This window comes from Colletotrichum godetiae, assembly GCF_030913485.1.
Source record: "Colletotrichum godetiae strain CBS 193.32 chromosome Unknown BDP55scaffold_3, whole genome shotgun sequence".
NCBI classification, from domain to species: Eukaryota; Fungi; Ascomycota; class Sordariomycetes; order Glomerellales; family Glomerellaceae; genus Colletotrichum; species Colletotrichum godetiae.
Window position 1 is genome coordinate 529,171 of NW_026851251.1, and position 22,848 is coordinate 552,018.

The window sequence follows — 22,848 nt, forward strand, 5'->3', positions numbered from 1 at the left end:
TCAAGACTTTGATACTTTCGAAAATACTATTTGAGTAAAAGTCGGTATTGTGCTTGTCACAGTGGCTTCTTAAAAACTCATCGTTGCCGGATCTTCTTGTCGCAGGGTTTTCTCGATGCCATACCCCGGTCTGGGCCCTACACCATTGTCAACTCATGTGGGCAGTGACGGATGAAGAGCAAACGTCGTCTGAACAACACAGATTCCTTCGACAGGCCGCAAGAGACGAAAAGATTCAGGAACAGGAGGGTTTCGACTTTTCTTTCTCTTGATCTAAAGTTTTCCTAGTGTCTCTCATCGAATCACACTGACCCGAAACCTGCTTGTCGAGCGGGCTGAGCACTCAGTGAGAGACTCACCGGGGTCAAGACGACGGCAACCAGGGGCCCGATACCAACACTGCCCGTCGGCTATAGCACAGAAGATGGTCAAGGCAATCGACGGAAAGGTCCGCCCCTTGGCGCCCTTTGACAAAACACTTGAAAAGTCGACGCTCAAGGGCGCCTCAAGAATCTACGTCAACCGGGACTCCCTGATCCAACTCACAGGGAGCGTGGACAACGGCCGGCGCTGCGTCGTCACGAGGACCGCCACTCAGGATGCAGCCAACTCTACCGGGACGGCAGCGGAGCCGCTGCGCCGGGAGGCCGCGCTCTGGACGCTCGCGGACAAGAATATCAGCCCCAACATCATACTCATGAGCGAGGCGTACCGCAGGGCCTGCGGGTTCGAGCTGGGCGACCAAATTACGATCACGATGACGGAGAGTCCCGTGGTACCTGACGCTGAGTCGGTGAGCGTTCTGCCTGAGACGACGTCTGAGAGGGAAAAGGCCGAGATTAGCGCATGGGAGGGGGCGTGGGTGGGAGTGATTCGGTTCTATCTTGGTGAGTTACTTAGTTCCTCCTCTTCGCAATTAGCAGCCTTTTCCGTACAATTCTTTCACGGCCTCTATGCGCGACAACATACTCACTCCCTGTACTCAGGGTGAAATGGCCCTCTTTATCATTTCAGTATTGGTGCGAGACTGGTTCTGACTCCTTTCAGGACGAGCTGAACAAGTTTTTCCGGGTATGAAATTTGAATGTGTGGCGCCTGGGTCCAAACAAATATTCAAGATCACATCCGTAGACGGCCAGACAAATAACGTAGCCCGTTATGTCGTTTCAACAATACCCACTATCATCTCGGGTGAGGATGAGGAGCCTGTCGAGGAAGTTCGCGACGTGACGAAGCTCGTCGTCCCGAATATCCCCGGATTGCACGCGGAAGAAAAGAAACTGCGGAGCTTCCTGCGCGGCTTCAACGCAAAGTTCGTCTACAAAGGCCAGCAAAAATCATGTGGAATCGTCATCCACGGCGGACGAGGGACCGGCAAGTCGTATATCCTGAATCGGATAGCGAGTACGGGCTGGGGTCGAGTCTTCCGGATCGAAGAAAACGACAAGTCGTCGACGGTCGAGGAGGTCTTCAAGCAAGCCCGGACGATGCAGCCTAGCATCATTCTCATTGATGGCCTCCAGGCCCTGATTGGAAAAGACCGGGCAAACTCCACGGCCATCACCCAGCGGTTAGGCCAGCAGCTCGATCAGCTGGCCGAGGATGCTCTCAAGAACGGTACACTACCAAAGGTCGTGGTCATCGCCACCTGTCTGGACTACATGACGGACGTACCTCCCGAGCTACAAAAGAGAACTAGATTCGAGCGGAACATCCCCCTCTCGATACCCAACGCAGAGGGCCGGCTCGAAATTCTCAAATCTTTTGAAATACCCATCCTACCAGAGGTCAAGGACGTGATGCTAGCCAAGCTCTCACAACAAACACACGCCTTCAACGCAAGCGACCTCGACAGACTTATCGAGAACGCAATGATCATCTCAGCAGAACGCCTCGACCCAGACGAAGCAGGCTACGACGAGGAGGCTCTGGGGCCCCCCTACCTCTCCCGCGAAGACCTCGAGCACGCCCTCCGCTCCACCAGACCAACAGCCATGCACGACGTGAACCTCAAGCCGCCCACGATCCACTGGCAGGACGTCGGCGGGCAAGAGAGCCTCAAGAACGCCCTGCGCAACATGATCACCCTCACAACGACAAACGACCCGACGGTCCAGAAGCTCATCCTCACACCGCCAAAGGGTCTCCTCCTCTACGGTCCGCCGGGATGCTCAAAGACGCTGTCGGCGCAGGCCATGGCCACCGAGTCCGGCTTCAACTTCTTCGCCGTCAAGGGCGCGGAGCTGCTCAACATGTACGTGGGCGAGTCGGAGCGTGCGGTCCGGCAGCTCTTCGAGCGCGCGCGCGCCGCGAGCCCGAGTATCATCTTCTTTGACGAGATCGACTCCATCGGCGGCCAGCGCGCCGGTAATGGCGGCGGTGGCGGTGCTGCAAAGAGCCAGGGGGCCGTCAATATGCTCACGACGCTGTTGACCGAGATGGACGGCTTCGAGGCGCTGTCAGGGGTGCTTATCCTCGCGGCGACGAACCGACCCGAGGCCATGGACCCCGCTCTCCTTCGACCCGGCCGCTTCGATCGGATCGTATACGTTGGTCCGCCGGATGCCGCGGGGCGAGAGGCCGTGTTTAACTTGTACCTGCGCAAGCTCCCCCTCGCGGCGGACGTGGACGTGGCGGAGCTGTCGAGGTTGGCGGAGGGCTTCTCGGGTGCCGAGATTAAGCAGATTGTCAACGTGGCAACGGAGCCGGCGTTGAGCAAGACACTGAGCAGGACGCATATTGGGGCCACGGAGGAGGGTGGCGGCGGCGGTGTCAGGTTGGACGGGGAGGCGGAGCAGGTGCAGGTTTGCATGGAGGATATCGTGGACGCCATCAAGTCTGTTCCCAAGGGTATCACGCACCAGATGCTGGACGGCTATGAGAGGTGGTCGAAGCAGTTTATGAAGCATCAGAACCAGAAATAGAAAATCATGACTGTTTACGATTTGCGTCTTGGCATCGCTTATTGTCCTCCTCTGAATCCGGTGGATGATGCTCATCGTCTGATAGCTCGATTTGCCTTTGAGTGATCACGACGTTTCTATGCGATCTCTCTGCGGCTATGCTAGAGAATGGGTGTATGTGGGTTGGGAGGGAAGCTGGTCTCCTTCAGGTCACTGTCTTCTGGAGCTAGATAGTATTTAAATTCAAGATGCTTCATCGACTGGCATATTCAACAGAACTGCAAAAGTAGACAGCTCGGATCCGTCGTCTCGGGCCCGAACTGCTCGAAAGGCTCATTTACGAATCGACTTGACTGACTAGTAAAATTTCACAGAAGATTGCGCCGAGGTTCTCACTTAACCGGACCCGAGATTCGCTTCGCATTAACCATTGAGTTGTCTCAGCATTGCGGCTCCGCAGACTGAACCAGCCGGGTGGTTTACTGACTGCAACTCTGAAGTTTGCTGGTGTTCTGTTTGCAAGACGGCATGCATCCAGTATAATACATGTAGCCACCCGATGTTGGACCAGCCCTGACATCAGACCATGCGCTATCTGTGCCGCAAAAGGCATGAAGTCAGCTATTCTCATAAGAGACTTTCACATGCTTCGATACGCTCACCCAATTGAGAGCAGCGGGACTGAAACTCTTTTTTTTTTTTTTCTCGAGATTGTTGGTGGTGCAACTTCTTGAAAAGCCGTGCTAGAGTCGTGATTGGCTACCGATGGATTGCATTGAGATGGGGCGATGCAGCGCCCCCTTTTTTCGCGTTAGTCTCTGGAACCCACGCATGACGGAGGATAATGGATCATGTCGACCAACATCTGGCGACGGCCACTGTAAGTTCGGGGGGTTCGAGTGATGATGATGTACGATTTGAGCAGAGGGTTGTCACGGCGCATCAGCTCACTGCCTACGTCCCAAATTGCCAACCCTTCCGAACCGGCACGGCTGAAGTTTACGCGGGCAATAAAGAGCCTCTAGACGCAGGGTACCTTGGTAGATAGATCTGGGGGTCCTGTCAGTGTCAGTAGAAGAGAGCACAAGTCAGGAACAAGATACCAGAGGGTGGATACCCAAAGTGCCTGATGTTTGGACCGAGCAGAAATCTATTACGCATGACCGTGGTTCGACACGTGAAATGGGCGGTGTGTGGGCACTAATTGGAGCGTGGCAATTGGTTCGATTGCAACGGCGTGAGCCGCCATGGAACGACTTGTCGTTGAGATCGCCTTCTGTAATTTTTCTGGATCCTCCGAGAGCTTCGCTTTTTTGTTCTGGAGGGAGGAGTCTCAGGGGGTTCATGTCTTTGTGACTTTGGAGTTTTGAACAGAGGATTCTTGGGTGGCTCGACTGACAAACTAAGCGCAGCAATAGGTACCTACCTTGATATACATACCATCTCATGTACCATAACTTAGCTCTACACTAGAAATTGTTTGACTTGTTAAGTTGTTCCTGCATTGACCGAAGTGTCAGTCAGTCAGTCAACGAGGAAACAACCATTGCGGAAAGAAACATTTTACCCCCCCCCCCCTGGCAAAAGGTTATGGTGCAGGGGCCCCAGCTAAACTGAATCGTCCACTCATCACGCTTCTTTTCCTTCTTTGGATTTCATCTGCCACCATATCGTTCGAGGCGGGACGTGAACGACAAGTCTAACCACCTCCCACCCCTCGACCTCTTCCAATCTCGCCAGGTCTTTCCATAAAACCCGATAGCGGCAACCAGTCTCACTTGCTATACTTCCCCCTCCCCTCCCGTTCTTCCTATCATCCAAAGCCAAACGCCTCCCCCAACGTTTCCAAGCGCACTCCCAACGACCGAATCCGAGGCTCCCCTCAAAGGTGACTTTCAACATCCCTTTTGCTGCCTTTCCTATCAAAGCATCATTTCGCACATGCACATTACGACAATCGGCAACACCACGATCTCCCCGCCACCCTACGCTTCAACAGCATCACATATACTACCAGACCAGCCCCTGAAGGTCGAATTGAAATGATCGAAAGTCCAACAGCAGCTGCCGACGCCCGCGCCGAGCGCCGCACAAAGTACCATGAGGCCGATGTCGTCGTCGTCGGCGCCGGTGTCTTTGGTTGCGCCATTGCATACGCACTGGGCCAGCAGGGAAGAAGTGTACTTCTACTCGAGAGATGGATGAAAGAGCCCGATCGCATTGTCGGCGAACTGCTGCAGCCCGGTGGCATCGTCGCCCTGCGCCAACTGGGGCTGGCCGACTGCCTCGAGGGCATCGACGCCATTCCCTGCTACGGCTACAAAGTCAGCTTCCACGGAAACGGAATCGACATCCCCTACCCTTCATTTGACGAGAACGGCCGCATGATCCACGCTTCAGAGAGCGAGGCCGTATCCGCGAGCGCGAAGCAGAAGGAGGGCAGATGCTTCCACCATGGTCGCTTCATCAACAACCTCCGCATAGCATGCATGAGACAGGAGAACATCACTGTTGTCGAGACCGAGGTGACGGCCACGATACAAGGCGACGACAAGGATACGGTGCTTGGTGTGAGGTCCAAGACGACAGACGCCGCGACGGGCCAGAAGAAGGACGACTATTTCTTTGGCCAGCTGACCATCATCGCCGACGGTTACGCCTCCAAGTTCCGCAAGGAGTACCTGCCGCAAGAACCCGTCGTCAAGTCAAAGTTCTACGCCCTCGAGCTCATCGACGCCCCTATGCTCTCGCCCGGCTACGGCCATGTTTGCATCGGCAACGCCTTCCCCGTTCTCCTGTACCAGATTGGCACCCACGAGACCCGCGCGCTCATCGACGTGCCCGCCAACATTCCCGAGGCCTCGCCCGCTGCTGGCGGTGTTCGGGGCTACATCAAGAACGTCGTCATGCCGACATTACCTCCCCAGATGCGGCCATGCTTTGAGGCTGCTCTTGCCGACGGCAAGATCCCCCGATCCATGCCCAACTCCTATCTTCCTCCATCCCGCCAGACGGCGAACGGCATGCTCCTTCTCGGAGACGCTCTCAACATGCGTCATCCCCTCACTGGCGGTGGCATGACCGTCGCCTTCAACGACTGTGTAATTCTCTCCGACCTGCTCCACCCCTCGCGCGTCACCGACCTCGCCGATCCTGTGGCCTTGAAGGGAGTCTTGCGCGAGTTCCACTGGCGTCGCAAGAGCCTCACGTCCATCATCAACGTGTTGGCCATGGCGCTGTACGCCCTGTTTGCCGCAAACGACCGCCAGCTGCGCGCTTTACAGATGGGATGCTTCTCCTACTTCCAGCGCGGCCACGCCTCCGAACCCATGGCCCTCATGGGAGGTCTTATGCACCAGCCGGGCAAGCTTGCCTACCACTTCTTCAGTGTCGCCTTCCTCGCCATCTGGCTCAACGCCCTCAACCTCATGAGCGGTAGCATCTTTGGTTTCTTGAAGGCGCCGTTGGCGCTCATCGACGGTATCCTCATTCTCTGGAGAGCGAGCGTTGTGTTCTTGCCCGTCATGTGGCGTGAGCTGAACTGAAGAACGCTAGGTATGAGATCATCAGAGTTATTAGACATGAGCAAGAGACGTTGGCGGAATGAGTGATGAGCCAACGAAGAAAAAACTGCAACAAAAAGGGGGTAATATCCCAACGCCCCGAGGTCTTCTGTTAGGGAGGTCCCGGGCTGTACATATACTCAAGTTACGATAAACCATATTTGGGATGGAAGCGGATCATTGGATCACCCGAGTGTAGATACAGGTGTATCAGACCATTATCATAATATTAATTACGTTCAATGACTTCCATCTTCTGCAATGCTGGCTCGTTGTGTGCAGTAGGGGATTCACGTTGGTGACATTTTTTGACGGTCAGTGGTATAACTTGACTGTGGCAATCGATACCCATCCGTGCTCTTCCATGGTCTCCGGTTGGTCTGCTCCGCTTACCGCCTATTGTGTGTGTGTGTGTGTGTGTGTGTGTGTGTGGTATGCATCGCTGTTGGTGTGCAAAATGTCTCGCTGTGTTCGGAGTGTAGAGAAGGGGGGATACTCCTTTGTTGTTAGTCATCGCTTGGTGTATGTACGTTCGTCTTCGAATACGGCGCAAGAATGTATCCATTGTTAGTGTCGGTCGGTATGTGTACGTTCGTTATTAAACACGGCACTAGAATGTCTTTATTAGTGGTCGTTAGCTATTATATATATGTTCGTCTTCGAATATGGTGCAGCAACGGGACGATACATGATGGTAGTATCTATCTAAGAAAGTTTCTAGCTTAGCTGTTTAGGGGAAACGTTCTATTGTAATTGGAGTTGGATCTTTGAATGAAGATGGCAAACCTGCCTATGAACGATCGACTAAAGTCCTTAGACATCATGGTGATATTGCGGGTAATGATTTGTGGCGGTAGATATAAGGTAATAAACCCGGGCTTGGTGCTGATAGCCTATCTTTTTAATAGAACTGTCATCGTAGTTCGACTTGTGTCTTTCGTGGACACGGATACCTGCCTGCAGACACTAGCAACGATCAGCGAAATCGGTTGAGAGCTATGATGATACTACGGACGAGGATTTGTAGCGGTGGGTATGGTGAAATCGGGTTCTCGTCTTTTAGGAACTTTGCAAATCGTCATGGGGGATCTTGGCTTAACTCGTTTCCGAATAAAGGGGAATTAGATTCATTCTGCCACGTATCTCACATGAGCATAACAGAGTAATCAAGGTTCATGTCTGAATTCCATAGACTTTGCCAGGCTATCTACCCGTCGATGTGGTGGAAGTTGGGCAAACCATCTTTGCCCAGTCTATATGCGCAGATTCAAAAGTCTGCATCACAAACTTTTTGCCAACACTTTTGACCCCTTTCTAGAATAGGGGAGCCCTAGATACCTTTGGTTCCCTTCAGAGCAAGACCAATAAGAGGGTTGAGAATAAAAACACAAAAGAAGCGAACCCCGATGCAGATTCACATCACGTCAATCTCCGACGATAGACGCCCATCATCCAGCTACCCCTGAGAATCGCCAGACCGAGGGCCATCTTGATGCTGTCCGAGATGACGCTGAGCTTGCTTCCGGGAACCTCATGCCAGTCGACAGGCACCTCGGCAACGCGGATTCCGGGGCTGGTGCCAATAACACTGCCGTCTTCTCCGAGAACGGGAGCCGGTGGGGCTGATTCGGCCAGGAGCAGCATCTCGATATCGAAAATCCAGCCCTCGGCGTGCATGTACGGGACGATGTGAGGGAGAGCGGCGCGGGTAAAGAGCTTGAAGCCGCACTGGGTATCACGGAGGCGGGAGGTGGCAGGCGGGGTGAGGATCATGAGAACCAGGTGGAAGGAGCGCATGAGGAAGTTGCGCAGGGCAGACCGCTAGGCAATGTTAGCATTGAGAAGGGGTTTAAGGGGGTTGCAAGAGCGGCATACCTTTACAACAGCCTCACTGCCGACAAGGTGAGCGCGGCTGCCAATAGCAACACCGCGGTGCGAGCCGTCGACAACCTCCTCGCAGCCCTGGATTAGACGTCCTAGGTCGCTGAACTTTGTAGCGCCGTCGGCGTCGGCAAAGAGCACGTACTCGCCGCGAGCGTGGCGGAAGCCGTGTGTGACTGCGCCGCCCTTGCCGCGGTTGCGCTCGAGCTTGATAACGCGGATGACATCGTGGAGGCCCTTCTTCTGCGCAAAGTCGAGACAGACATCCACGGTGCTGTCCTTGGATCCGTCGTCCACAATCAGGATCTCGTAGCCGGTGAGTGCCTCAGAGGGCGGGTTCTTGTAGCGTCGACGCGGGGCGGTAGGGCTGAGGAGGGGTTTGGTTGGGGAGGAGGGGCGCCCAAAGTTCTCATCGAGATATTCAACTGCCTCCTCGAGGGTCGGGAGGATGCGGGTTGCTTCGTTGTAAGCGGGGAGCACGACGGTCAGGCGCACGTCCGCGGGGTCGATTGTCGCACCCGAGTCGGGGACATCGCGAGGATCAGTCAGGTGTGCGCGCGCCTCGGAGACGCTGCGCTCGGCGGACCAGCGATCGAACCAGGAGGGGGCTGCGACCTGGACTGGCTTTCCGGAGGCGGAGGAGGTGAGGTAGACTTTCTCGGAGGGGAGTACGGCGCGGGGCTTCGGAGCGACGAGGTGGAGGGTAATGAAGATCTGTCGAGGACAAATTGTCAGCTTCAATTGGGTTCAATTGGCAATATTTGGTATAAAGTTCGAGCTTTCCATGTATATGGAGGATCCAGCTTACAGAGAAAAGACCGATAGCGGCAAGACTGAGCAGCGCGACGCCAAGGGCCGGCCACGAAGCCTGGGTTATTTGATCCATTGTAGTGTCGCGATGGTGACCATGAGCGCTGGCTGGTACAGTACCTAGGTGCCTTTAGTCAAGGCCAACAAAAGAAAGAGTGGGTGTTGCGAGAAAGCTGACGTAAAGAGAATAAGTATCCGTTGCACGCACAATAACCAGAGAAGAAAGAAAATTGCTGCAACTGCCGCAGCTGCAGCTTGAAGTCAGTGACAATGAGACGAACGCATCGACTGAATTGGCGGGTATGTACGAAGTAGCAGCTTCGGCACCACCGTTTCTGGGGTTCTGGGATACGTAATGCGGAACGCGGCAGCTCGCGGGAGCCCCCCTTTTGTGGCTTAACGAGGCTGGCCAATTGGGTTGGACCCTTGAAGCACTTTCCAATGGCAGGACCCAATTGCCATGGAGGGGTAGATGCCTACTTGCCTTGCCTAGCGTGCCTCTTTAGGTACCTTCCCTAGGTAGGTCCCCTGAGGGGATGCTCTTGCCCGCTATTTTCGGCTTGTGGGGGAAACACTGTAGCCTCGCATTAGCACTTTCCATTGCAAGTTCGGATTGACCTGGGCAGCATACAACCAATGCAAATGTGACTCTGGCATGAATCGCAATCTTCACCTACGGATACCTATTTTTGGGAGCAACATCGTGTTTGTTCGGCACCGCCCGAGAAGGCCATTTCTTGCATTTCCCCAGCGTAACCCTACCTATTCAGACTTTATTTGCGTACGACTGACAACTGAAGCCTCTCCAACGGCTCCTTCGAGTGACTTGACAACATCTCTTCTCTATACCTCCACCTCAATGATTGCGTGTGGAGTTGGTGGTGGACGACGACGACACTCCTCAAGCCGAGCCACAATCAACGAACATGCTGCGTCAGTTTCCGACCCAAGACATCGCAATGCCATGAAAAGACCAGTTGCGCTCGGGGCCAACCCACATTCCAGGCTCGTAACTCAACTCATCCCCCACGCTGGGTTGACAGTATCAAATCGACATACCTGCGCATATATTATCTCGTCTGCAACAAACCCCCACGATCGCTCTATTCTTTCATCTTCGGCCTACTCAGTAGAACAAGAAGATAATTAGAGAATAAGCGCGTTGTCATCTCCATCAGCGGTACCTGAGCCGCTCTCTGCAAGCCGCCGTCACTACCGGCAAATGCCATGCATTCCCAAAGCCACGCGACGCCACATAAGCTCGCCCTTGGGAAGCCGCTCGCCATGAAGAGAGGTGTATCTGGTACTTTCATCCCGTCTCACACCATCATCACCTCCCGTGCCACCTAGACAAGAAACACAAATGTGGCCAGCTATCCATGGTACCAATGGCATTTCATCTGACAAGCCTCCAAACGAGCGCCAAAGGACTCTCGTCAACTTTAAAATTGAGGAACCACGGAACCCCAGCCCCGCGAGGAGCGCACGATCAACCAGGGGTCATCCAGAGCCGCCCAGACGGTTCCTTCAAGCCATGGCTTACCAGAGCTGAGCGCAAGTTGGCTATCCTGTGGAAATTGCATCCCAAGCCTTTCCCGTGCTCTTCCCAGGCGCCTCTCGAGCCTGAGCCTATCCATATTCGGTCAACTGATCAATACAGTCCCAAGCGAAGAGAGAAGAGAGAAGCGAATCCTCTTCAACATTCACTCGGACCCCGAACGCTCCGCATGGGTATTTTCCTCCTCGATGCAGGTCAGACAGGTAGCCAAGACTGCCAACATGACCTGGGCCGGTCTATACCAAACCAGACGTCCGAGAACCTGCATGCAACCCATCCCAATTGAGCCAATAGACGGGGCTGCATTTGCCCAGTATTTCTCTCGCTATCTGGAAACTGAAGAGTGCCTAATCAATGGAAAGCGGATACAGGATTAAAGCTGCTGAGGCAGGGCAAAAGCGCCCGAGTTGCACCGCATATGCCATGCGGCGCACAATCCTCCGCCATCACTCAATAATTCATCGAACCCTGCATGCCTGTGTTCGGCCGAAGACTGGCTGACAGACACGTTGACTCAGCGCGATGATGGCCGCTGATCGTGCCCATGCCAATATAGGACAATTACAGGCTTGCACTGCTCGGTTCGGACGACAACATGAACTTGCAGCTTACAGAGGTGCAAAACGAGCATCGAATCAGCTGGACGGCATCGTGCAGATCCGTTTCTTCACAGTACCTCACCTCGGTTCCATTGACAAGTTGGTTGGTCTTTGAACCCGAGACAACAAGATCCCGCCTATCCAACCATCACCTCGCTCAGCCTGCTTCGCCAAATCTGACCCGTCAAATCTGCGGAGGAAAACATCCCCATGAGCTGGCTTTAGTGCATATGCAGGGACTCGATAACGCGTGTGTTGGCGTTGCCATCAGTCTCCACCCCCAGTGTCCGAATTCACGCGTGTTGGCGGCTGAGGAGGGGCTTGCCTCTTGCGTCGATAACCTCATCAAGCTCGACACGCCTGGACACGCCAACTTCTATCTTCATCATCTACACTAGACCCATACACCAAAGCCCTTCGTCCCTGACGATCCCTAGGCCATTGCCTGCCGGTCATGTTCATCGACGCAAAAACCTCGTGTGGACCCTGACGATCTCTTTCCCTTTTACACAACACTATCCGGACAGTGGCATCCGCCCATCTTTGACAATCGGCGTGGCCGTGGTACTGGGTCCTTGCCGCTCTGGAAAAGCAGTCCGGTCCGGACGGGAAGTAACACTTTTGGTTATTTCTTGACATTTACATCGCCGAATAATCAATAGCATTGACGATCACAATTCGCACCCGGCATCGCGGTCTAGATTGGCGAACTTCCAGCTGCTCGCTTGCTACACTAACCTTACCATCTCGGGAAACGCACTAAAGACACTAAACCTTGCCTCTTTTAGTCCGGTCCCGACAGACGGCGGCTTTGGAGGTAGCTTCATTATTAGCCAGGAACCGAAGAGGGTCAGATAGGTAGCTAAACCGACGCCGAGTAAATCAAGGTTTTCCCCCGCTTGGATGCTGATGGGAAGAATATTTGGTCACTTTCAGGTTCTCTCCTGGAAGCCAAGCCTTACTAGGCTGGTAGGCAAAGCTGATTAGCGTGGCGTACATGGAAGTTGCAGGCATCAGAGCAGTGTCTCTCTTTCTCTGTCTGCCGTGCCGTGCCCCCGAGACAATCGTCTCGTCTCACTCACTATCCAGCCCTTTTGCCGTTCAATATTTCTCGGCAGTCAACGCAGTCAAGGCCTGGCTATCTTTCTCACCCAATGTCTAGCCCACATCCACGCGCTAAACATGATGTAAGACTTCGCTGCAATGTTGTACTGGGCACGTCACTTGAACTAGAAGGGATGAAGAAAAGGAACGATTATGAGCTTATTTTTGTCTCTCTTTATTTCTTTTTTTTCTCTCGTCTCATCGAAGATCGAAGGTCTCGTTCAAGACTTTCCCCACGTGAATGCGGATCTTTGTCTCGAGTCGAGATAATGCTCGACATCAGGCCAAGCACAGAAGCAAACAAGAGAGATACTTTGGGGTCCTGAAGAATAAGGTTTTGATATTTCATTCCGTTGGTCGCTATTTTGCCAACATTGTAGTAGTGGTAGTGGTAGAATAGTGATATGAGAGATAAGGAAAGTGTCTATGTTATCGGTATAAGCTGTGGTCATGATATGGTCATCAAATAAGCAAGGAAATAATTGGATCCATCCCGGATCCGACCCTGAAGATATTCAAGTCCCTGTAAGTATCCAGTGTTGCTGAAGTCCAGCGGCAGCAACTCTGAAAGGTGCCCTCCCGACGAACTTTTTCGATCCCAAAGTGTTGCATGGTGCAAAGCCAAGAGACTCCGAGTCTTATGGCGTCATTGTAATAAGACATTACTCTCAAACGCCCGCGCCGGTTGTTGTAAAAGAGGCTATAGTTTATCACCCAAAACCATGAGCAAATGTTGACGTAGGAAAATTGCGTATGAGGGTGTATGATGTAGACGGTAACGTCTTAGTACCGTTTAAACTGCAACGGCGGATGGGCTCTTTGTTGACCAACGGCTCTTCTTAGTCAGCTTAGAGCCCGCTTGCTTCGAGAGGCGCTTTCCGGGCTTGTTGCTAGAAACGACTTCAGAGGGCGCGGCGCTGACCATTTCAACAGCGACAGCCTTGTTAATGACCTGAGGCGGCGTGGTGTCGCGGCGAGTGTTCTCGTAGGGGATGCTAGCGACGTTGACTGCTTTCTCCGTGTTGGAGTCGATGGTCTCCAATTCGGTAAACCGAGTGATCTTGGACTTTGAGGTGCTGCGACGATCCTTCGACTTCATGGCAGACGGCGCAGCGGCAACGGGTTGCGGGGCGTATGTGTAGGAGCCGCCCTCTTCCTCTTCTTCAACAGACTCGTACACTGGCTCGGGCGTTACACAAGCTGCTGGGGTGGTGGCGGCTGACGATCTTCCGGACATGGGTGCGGAAAAAGGCGCGCCAGTGTTGATATTGAAGTTGAATGAGGAGAATCCTGATGAAGAGCGGACGCTCGCAGTCGAGGCGGCTGACGAGGCAACCACGTTTTGCTGGATTGATGGAGAGTTGCCGAACTGCATCGGTGGAAGAGACGTCATTGCCGGGATGGCGTTGAATCCGCGCATCGACGGCGGCGGCTTGCTTCGGTCTGTGGAAGGCGAAGACTGCTCAGCTTTCGGGGAGCTATCGGCACGCTCCGATGCATCCGATGCCCGACGAGAACTCGGGTGGAGCCTGTGTGTGTGAACAGCAGCAACTGGGTTTCGGGGTGCTTGTGAGGCAGCAGGTGGCATAGAAACATGACGAGCGGGCTTCATCTCCAAGTCCTCCTGTGAGCTGGTCGAGCGACTTGAGCTACCCGTGGGAGATTCAGCTGCCGCGTGTTAGTCTTTGGCTGTCTTGCGAACTGGCAAGTCCATCTAGCGCAGCTTACCTTTGACGGATGACGGGCTGTTACGTCCCGAGGCATAAGACCTATCCACCTCCTTGCCCTTGAGTGAGCCCTTAAGTGAGATGCGGCTGCCGTCAGGGACACCATAGACGGAATTAGTGTTGCGATCCTGCCAATAGGTCATCGGGGGTGGTCCGCCGCTGTAGCTGTATGCCCTCGGCATGTTACCCATTGGGCTGGCGTGAGCGGAAGGATAAGTGACGTGCGAGAGACTGCTTGAGACGCGAGGTAGACTTGGGCCGGGCATTCTACTCAAGCCGCTGGCGGCCATCGCACTCCGCCGCCGGTTTTGCTCCATAATCCTGGGTCGGTCCTCATGTTTGAAGGCTGATGGTGCTCCGGCAAGTGCGTCGATGGCAGCATGGGTTGGAATGTGTTTGTACGGCTGTTTTGGTGCCTCGGCGGCCTTCTCTGCCTGCTTTTGCTTGTGCTCCTTGGCCTGTTGCCTAGACTTCTTGAAAAGAGAAAAGACAGCCATCTTGATGTTTGATTTGGCGCCGTAGGGCCAAAGATGGCAAGGTTGCTGCTAGGTATAGCCGGGGTGAACAGTCAAATAATGAACCGCACTTCTATCAAGAAGCCGATGATATCTCTGTTGGAAGAGAAGAAAGAGTATCCGGTTCGACTCGGTTTGGTGGGAGGTGAAATGATAATAAATGGCCGGGGTACTGTTGTTCTTTGACTGGCAGGATTTCGTATAAGTCGAGCCCGGGCAACTGGTTTTGGCAATACTCGGGCGGCACAGGTGAAACTCGCGCGGTACCACAGACCAAATCCCAGTTCGGATGACTCTCTGACTTGGCGATATGGGAAAGGTGTCGGCTTGGCGAAAAGTCGTCCGTTCACTTTCACTAGTAGCGGTCGTTGCGGGAGATGGCTCGTGCCTCTCTGGCAGGTGGACGGATGGATGGAGGGAGGGAGGTTGAAGCGAGAGTTGGACGAGGGTTGTAACACGGGTGAGGCAGGTTGGGGAGGGATATAAGCAAACAACTATAAGCAGCCTTATGTAATGCTGCTCCGGGAAAGCGGATTGCAAAAGCCAGAGTAATATGGATAGATGAGCGAGAGTTGGGAGGAACACCAGGCAGCCCGGAACAGAAGCTGGGTTCGGTCGGGAGCCCAGGTTGCTTTAAGGCGTGGCGGTGGTGTGTGTCCTGGGGTTGGACATGGGATATGCATGGGGGTGGTGGCAGAAGGAGATGGGATGGGTGCATGGACGACGTGGATTGGGACAATTCCCAAGCGGGGGTCCCAGACGACGTGCAGCTCGCTCGTTTTCTCTGCAGCTTCTGGCTCCCGAGGGCTCCAATGTGTGTCTTTTCTTGGCAACCAAGGCGAGTCCAGCCTTCAAGACGATCCCAACTAAGACGCTGGAAAATGGCGCCGCCGTCAGTCCCGCTTCCTGGGTAGAAGAACCCGTACGATAGTGTCAATGGTGTTGCCGGGCTGCCGTCAGACTTGAGTACGTCTTCGTTCGTCCCGGTCCATCTGTCGATACCCCTGAATCGCACGGTCAGGTCCAGGTCCAGAAAGCTGACTGAGATAGCGTCTTTCGACGACTCGCGGCTGGGGGTTCAAGGTAGGACGCGAATGAACCGACGAGAAGGTCACTAGCTCAAGCTTTTGACAGATTTGGAACCAACGCTCGGCACCGGACTTTGAGGATGTGTAGGATTGGACTGGCACGGGGCCTTTGAATATCGTCTCCGAACCCTGGTGACAACCTACTCAGGCTGGTTGGTAGGCATTGGCCTCGCCTCGTTTTGTGCCGTAGCCAAAGTTGGGTTCAAGTTTCCTACTGTCTTTTCCCAGCGCTGCACAGCAAATCACAGCTGCGCGGCTCAGCAAGGACTGGTCGCCCAGTAAAGATTGGCGGCTGTCTCTTCTGCTGGGCTTGATTGGGCCCGTAATACGTGTAGGCTTATGCAGCAGAGAAGACGTTTGGCCTTCTAAGTTCCGTGCCTTTTTTGGTTGACCAAACGGCCCTCGTATTCGAGAGACAGGTAGCGGTACCTTGCTGCAGGGATGCGCCGGCTCCAGCACGAGCGTTGTGATCGTGGCAGTAAAAGAAAGTCTTTGGTTGGAATTCGATAGCGTCGGTGGGAGACAAGCCACTAGGCGACGCCCAGGTACCCAGTACCAGATCATCAGCACGGAAACTCGCGCGGACATTCCAGGGCCCCGATTGATGGCGTTGGTGTCGGCGTTGGCTTCACGTTTAGGTTATTCCCCATGAGCGGAGGACTCAGCCCAGCCGCACTGGACAGGGGCATGTTGAGCTAAATTCGCTGGTCCGCTTCAGGGGAATCAGGGCCCGGTGATGGGTACTCTGTAAGGGTGGATGATGCCGATGATGAATTGGCGAATTGCTGATGGTGTGCCAATGTGCCCCTCCCCCCGTCCGTCCCGTAAGTTTCGTCCTCCCATCACCACCAATACCGCTACCATGAGTGTGCCTGACCACCACGACGCATCGCCCTCGTCTTCGCCGCCGTCGACTAGGCTAGGTCAAGTAAGACTAGCGGTCGTCTGTCTGACGGTTTGTCGACGGGTCTTTTGTTCTCAAAGCCGACCATGGCAACGGGGAGGGGGAAGCAGAAAGCTACTGCAGCGTCGTCTATCTTTGGGCTCCCATCGTAGGTGCCCCATACGCCACTCGGCATGTCTTCCCATTACATCAACGACAATCCTCTTGTTTGTTGCACGAGACCGAGATTTTGGGTGGATATGACGATCCTGGGGCCGATTCCCGCTACCCGTCTTCTTCTTCGTCGTCGTCATCCAGTGTCGTCCGCATTCTTTTGTTCTATCAAGACTGCTGGCGTCTGAATGAGGTAGAAGTGCGTGAAGGAGACGGCGACGAAGTGCTCCTTTGAAAAAGGTTCGGCCCCATGCCGAAGCAAGGCCCACAGGTCCCAGGGCAGGCAGGTCGCAAACGAGACCATGGAGCGGCTGGATATCGCAAATCCCCCTTGGTCGACGGCGGTTTGCCATTTCTTGCTTTTTTGTGGGCATCGTAATCGTTGAAAGTGTTTTGGCGTGGCATTGGGTGTGTGAGCGTGGGAGGGTATCATGTATGTAAGATTATACCCCTGTCTGAAGCTTGCTCGTGCCGGTGGATAGCCAGCAGGGCCAGGCAGCTGGTATGAACATGGATTGCATTAAGATGTGAGACGGGTTGGTGGTACGGCCACACGGCGAAGAGGCATATCGACGATTGTAAGTTGTTAAGGTAGCTTGTTGGGGGGCCGGATGGCGGGAACCATCTGCCGCCACGGACAATCTAATGTCCCAGCTGCTTGTACCTCCGTACTCTGTAGTACGAGGTGTACCTACCTACTCCATAGGCCTGCTGCAGGCAGGAAGGGCAGGCGAACCGAACTTGAACTCACGAAGGAAGGAATTATCGAATAGCAATCTTGCCTCCATCCATGTGGTGCGATTGAACTGCATCCCAGCGGTACGTACTTTGCCTTATTCTCACTCATGGAAGGTAAGATAAGGTATTATGTAGGTATGCATCGTTGCGATTCATTCATCGTGCTTACCTTACCTGTCTTACCTACCTTATTCCAAGGTCCCTTAGGTCGTGGAACGTTCAGGTGCTCGACTGATCTTATCTTTATCTTCTCATCATCTGGAATCCAGTCTTCACTCAATGAGTTCGGACAAACCTACATGTGCATATGTGCATACCTGCTTCAATGATTGGTTCCTCTTCTTGCACCAAGAGTCAGTGTGTCTCTCAACTGCAGGGCATGCCTCGCCAAAGCGGAACTGACAGCCGGGTTATGCGAGGATTCCATGTCCTCCTCTTCGTCTGTCTGTATCGAGCTCAGTTCAGCCTGGTGAGTCGTGACAACCTATCAACTCGCCTAATGTGGCGGTCCTCTGACTATCAACAACTAAAGGCACATGGTGCCTGGTTCCTGGTGCCAAGTCAGCCGTCTCAAAGTCACCTGGATAGGCTGGATTGTTGCTGTCGTTCACTCGGACACTTTCACAATCCTTGACGCAGTCCCAAGCCCATCTCATTCCAATCGACTAGGATGACTCAATAATTCCCTTCATTTCACCTACAGATACGGATAGACACCCAGCCTTCCTTACTGCACAATCTGGATAAACGCCCAAACAAGCCAGCATTGCGTGCTTTCTCGCTCGGCACCGGCACACCACGTACATATACTTACTTACAGACCGCAACATGGAGAGAAGAAGAAAAAATCCCCGACCGTCGCCAACATCCTCTTTCGCGTTCCGACGCACATGTTCTTGCATGATACCTAGCCCGGCTGCCCGACCCGGTTGTTTGGACCAAAAGCAGACGATAGACAGCACGCTGAACCGGGGTGTGCTCAACGTTCGGCCACCTGAAAGCAGCAGCAGTCGTTGTCAAAGTACATGGAGGAAGCCCGCTTGGGGCCACGCGCAGCTCAGTTTGGGCAAATGGAGCTTTCAGCTGCCTACCTACTTCCCTATCTTGAACCCCCAGTAGCCCGGCCCTGGGAATATTGATTTTTCTCTAGCCTTGTCGACGTCGTGGGAAGCCACTGCCTTAAAGCCTTGGCTAGGATAGATACATCCCGCGCTGAGTTTTGGCCATCGCCGCCAGATTCGAGAGATAGAACTCGCCATGCAGGCTACTGTTGCATCACCGGGCGCCGGACTCAAACCTCTTGTACATTTCTCCTTATCTCTAGGATCCCTGCCCGCCGCCGCAACGAGATGAGGCCACAGGGGGTGGGGGGCTGTACCGGTAGACTCGAAAAGTAGGCTTTTTTCGACATCGAAACATGTCCAGTCAACTGGACCCTAGAAGTCTCACGGGTCTGGCGTCGAAGAGTGGCTGTTCAGCCTCACATTCAAAGTGTGATCATAAGGGTAGAATCGGTACTACCATCATTTCTCGTCGCCCCGTGTGAAACTCCAAAATACAATATCTGTGGCTTTTTTTTTTTTTGTCGGCGAAGGGGACGACGTATGCCCTCAGACTTCAGCCAGCCGCACCCGTACCAAAGCTGGGCGAAAGCCTAGCTTAGACGTCTTGGTAAAGTTTCGAAAATTGGTGAAGGAGGTTGATGAGGCTAGCCCTTGGAAGCTCTATAGAGCTGCCGTGATAATGCCGGACGGGCGACCGAGAAATACCCACAACTCGCGAGCTGCCACGCACCGGTTGGCTGTCAGCCGCGTCGAAGCCATCCAATCTTGGCCTAGCTACTCTACCTACCTCTTCCAGGGTGCGTGTCTCAAACTCGCCGTGGGTGTGTACGGATACCTATCTCTCTCAATCAGTCTCAGTCGGTCACGGCCCACGACGGGGGGGGGGGTTGCTATTTCAAGTTTGTGGCTGGACCGTCCCGATCAACGCATGGGTGGTGCGGCGTTGCCTATCAATATTCTGTGCCATCCCAATACGACCCTACCATGCCATGGGATAATGTTCCGTTGTATCCCATGGGAGTTCATTCCCTCGTCGAGCCGTAATCATGTACTTCGTACGGACATGTATGGGAGAGACAAGTCGTAAAACACCTTCATTGACAAGAGCACGCAAATGAGTACAACGTAAGAACACATTCTGAAAAGTTGAGATCACGTACGTTCAAGTCAGACTCGTATGCCGCTGCCACGTTCGAATCGCCCTGTCACAAACGCGTGCTTCCGCGACATTTGGAGCGGCCGTATCGAGGTACTATCGTCCAGTCTGACATGCATAACTAAGTACCAGAACGCCCTCTCATACACCTATCAACACAGAACGAATAAAAGCCTCGCGAGCAACCTCAGTCGAGGCACCGGACAGCGACATAGATAAGATGCTGGCTGAATCAAAGCACCATCTCATCTCATATCATCTCCTTTTTTTACCCTTCCTTCTCATCTAGACCTCCTTCAGAATCCGAACAGAAAGGGGAAAAAAAAACTTGTTTGTCCTGCATCATCAAGATTGTTGGGACTAAACAAGGCGCCGCACTAGTTTCCTATAACCATGTAGGTTGACAAGGACCCTGGTTTTTGCGCGCGCCGCAACCCCCCGAAAGGTGGAATTTTCTCCGTTCGGCGGCCCTTCAGGCTTCGCCAGCAGATATTCCCGGCCCGCCCGGTTGTGGTTCCCACCCTCATCCCCTGCTAGGCCCCGACGCCGTTCGTTGATTATTTATTTCCAGGTTTCCAGGTTAGTTCAGTCTGGCAGAGAAGCGAACCCTTGCTCCAGCCTCCTGAGGTGTTTGTTGTCAAATCTCACTGCAAGAGGCTACCCTACTTCACAATCGCCTTATCGAAATTGCTTTGCGTGAGAAACGAATACAGTGACAGCAGTGAGAAACTGCAAAAAAGATGCAAAGGCGCTGCAACCATATGCCAGTCTCAGTGAATATTTCGGTTCCTCTCGTCTGGTCTCTTGGCGCAGGCCGTTAGTCGTTTCTATTCCCACAACTTTCGCTATGCGAACCCTGACGATCAGGAGTAGGTACGCGTCAACTGCAATTGGTACGGTCATTCGGGGCTAACTTTTGGCCAGAGATCCCCTGGAATGCGACGGACCAGAGTTCGCGGGGATTGACAGCTGACAGATTCGGAAGAGTCTCGCTTGTGAGGTGGTAGTTCGCGTACCATCAAGCACGCCGATCCGGGAGAATCGGCTGAGCCTAAATCGTGAAACTGTAGGCTGTCGTTGGAATAGACCCGAATCGTCCATCTTTTCTTTGTTTCCTTCTGCGCCACTGCACCATCTCCACTAGAGCTGATCGGCCTTGCGTACTCGCGACTGTAGCATCGCAAGCTCGAAGTGGTCCGAATGGACTCAATTGATACAAGGACTGCTTCGATAATCTTCCAACGTATCGGGCCCGCCTAAGTGGCGCTGTCCGGATTCAACATGTACACAATGATGCGCCGGTTGATCGGTCCACGATGGCAATAATCTTGGCTTCCCCGGACTCGTATGCCGGACTGGTAAACCCCGAATCGTCAAGATCGTCAATGCAAGGGATCTGCGGCTAAATAATTTTAGACCACTGTCGGCTCTTCTGACGACATTGAGAGGAGCTAGCGAGAGCCGAGGATTTTCTTCATCGCAGTGACGATGACAAGAGACCCTTTCGTCCTGGTTGAGGGCATTGTTGCTGATCGTAAGGGGCTCGTGATTTGCGCGCCATGCTGAAAGATGGACTCGGATCAGCCATCAGTCGTGGCTTGCCTGACACTTGCATTGGAGAGGGGATATTCCCAATGCGCAATGGCCTTAGCGACGTTCGTACTTGGGTTGTTGGGTGAACCGCGCCTGTGGTGTTGACCCGGAGCCCGATGTGCGGAAGCAGAAGTGTAGCGCATCGCATTGACGTATCGTTTGATGATTAAACTTGCCGGCCTGCGACATGACATCAATGCCGATTCACTTTGTAGATAGCACCCCCCTGTAGAGCTCAATCAGAGCTCGTTGGTTCATGAGAAAATAAACAAGCAGCATTGGCATCCGGAGAGAAAGCGAATATGAAAGATGTCGGAAGTGGGGGTAGAAAATGTGATATCGTGAAGATGGAGCCCTGAATCCCTGCGTGTGCTGTCTAACCTTTGATTCCCAGGAAGCCCATGGGCCATCGTTCCGATGCCCCAGTGATGTGGCACGAGCTCTTGGGATGATCTGCACGGGAACACCCAAGCAAGAACTGGGGCCTTTTCGGTTCCTCTGGGTCCATTGTTACATGCGTACACACACTTTATCAGATGCTTTTCTGCCAAGAAATGGAACGGCGATGTTTCGAAAGGCTAGATATGTAGATTGGTACTCTCCTGCCGGTTGGCAAAGATAGTTTCATGGGAGTGCTTGTATGATGGACCTAGGTAATCAGCGGCACGTGGACTCAACGGTTTTGCGACAGCGACATAACTGACAAGTCCAGCGAGGCCTGGAGGTAAGATAATCTGGTCGTAAGTTGGTGGTGAGGAATGTTGCCCCCCGGCTCCATTCCGGGCAGTTGGGATCCCCAGGCATTGATCACCAAGCAGATGAGATGCGGGGAAGAATTCTACCCATCTGACGTAGTGGTTCGAGGTAAGGTAGGGCCGTCTATGTCTTTGGTTGAAGAAACGCTGGTTCCACGGAACGGCCTGACCCAACGTCTGGCATCGAAAAGGAGAAACATACAATGACGAGGTTGAGCTGTAATTTTGAGATAAGGTTAAATAAAGGTGTGTCCCACGAACGAGCATAAGGTACCTATTGAAACGAGACTTAGTACATTACCTTGGGCGCTTGCCCTGCCGCGCTGCTGCAGGGACCTCACGGTGCCGCCAACCCCTGGTGCGTTCTTCTTGGGTTGCCAGGTACCTTGCTTTGCCTCGGATGAGGAAGGCAGGATATCACTGCTGCCTCTAATCTCTACCTTACCTTACGTACCTTATGGAAGGTCTCTGTCAAGTAGTGTACAGATAAGGTACGGATAAGGTAGTTTGACGAAGGGGTCCACGATAGCTAGACATCGCCTTTCATGGGAACGTTGAAAAACAAGAGGTGGACTTGTAGTGTGCTTGATGTCCGATGCTTAGTCATGCATAAGTGATTAACGGCAGGCGAGCGCCTACCAAAAGGGGATAATTAAACGAGTAGCCGCACGTTGACGCAAGCCTCCCACCTCTCACCTGCCCCAGTGGTTGTCGCGGGTGCGAGGTGGTAGGTGCGT

The 22,848-nt window shown here is 53.6% G+C and overlaps 4 protein-coding genes across 4 annotated transcripts; 2 read left to right on the forward strand and 2 right to left on the reverse strand.

Annotated features, from left to right (window-relative positions):
• Window positions 1-424: 424 nt before the first annotated feature.
• BDP55DRAFT_723425 (ATPase) lies at window positions 425-2,924 on the forward strand (the record flags this gene model as incomplete). Its single annotated transcript, XM_060578749.1, has 2 exons — window positions 425-887; window positions 1,048-2,924. The coding sequence occupies 2 exons, from the start codon at window positions 425-427 to the stop codon at window positions 2,922-2,924; spliced, it is 2,340 nt and encodes a 779-aa protein (XP_060435538.1).
• Window positions 2,925-4,945: 2,021 nt separating this feature from the next.
• On the forward strand, window positions 4,946-6,448 carry BDP55DRAFT_541256 (squalene epoxidase; the record flags this gene model as incomplete). The annotated part of the gene is made up of 1 exon (XM_060568200.1): window positions 4,946-6,448. One exon carries the CDS (start codon window positions 4,946-4,948, stop codon window positions 6,446-6,448), a length of 1,503 nt encoding a protein of 500 aa, XP_060435539.1.
• A 1,437-nt stretch (window positions 6,449-7,885) lies between these two features.
• BDP55DRAFT_541248 (family 2 glycosyl transferase) lies at window positions 7,886-9,233 on the reverse strand (the record flags this gene model as incomplete). The annotated part of the gene is made up of 3 exons (XM_060568199.1): window positions 7,886-8,287; window positions 8,342-9,061; window positions 9,156-9,233. 3 exons carry the CDS (start codon window positions 9,231-9,233, stop codon window positions 7,886-7,888), a joined length of 1,200 nt encoding a protein of 399 aa, XP_060435540.1.
• A 3,978-nt stretch (window positions 9,234-13,211) lies between these two features.
• BDP55DRAFT_626479 (uncharacterized protein) lies at window positions 13,212-14,642 on the reverse strand (the record flags this gene model as incomplete). The annotated part of the gene is made up of 2 exons (XM_060571634.1): window positions 13,212-14,086; window positions 14,147-14,642. The coding sequence occupies 2 exons, from the start codon at window positions 14,640-14,642 to the stop codon at window positions 13,212-13,214; spliced, it is 1,371 nt and encodes a 456-aa protein (XP_060435541.1).
• Between the last annotated feature and the right edge of the window lie 8,206 nt (window positions 14,643-22,848).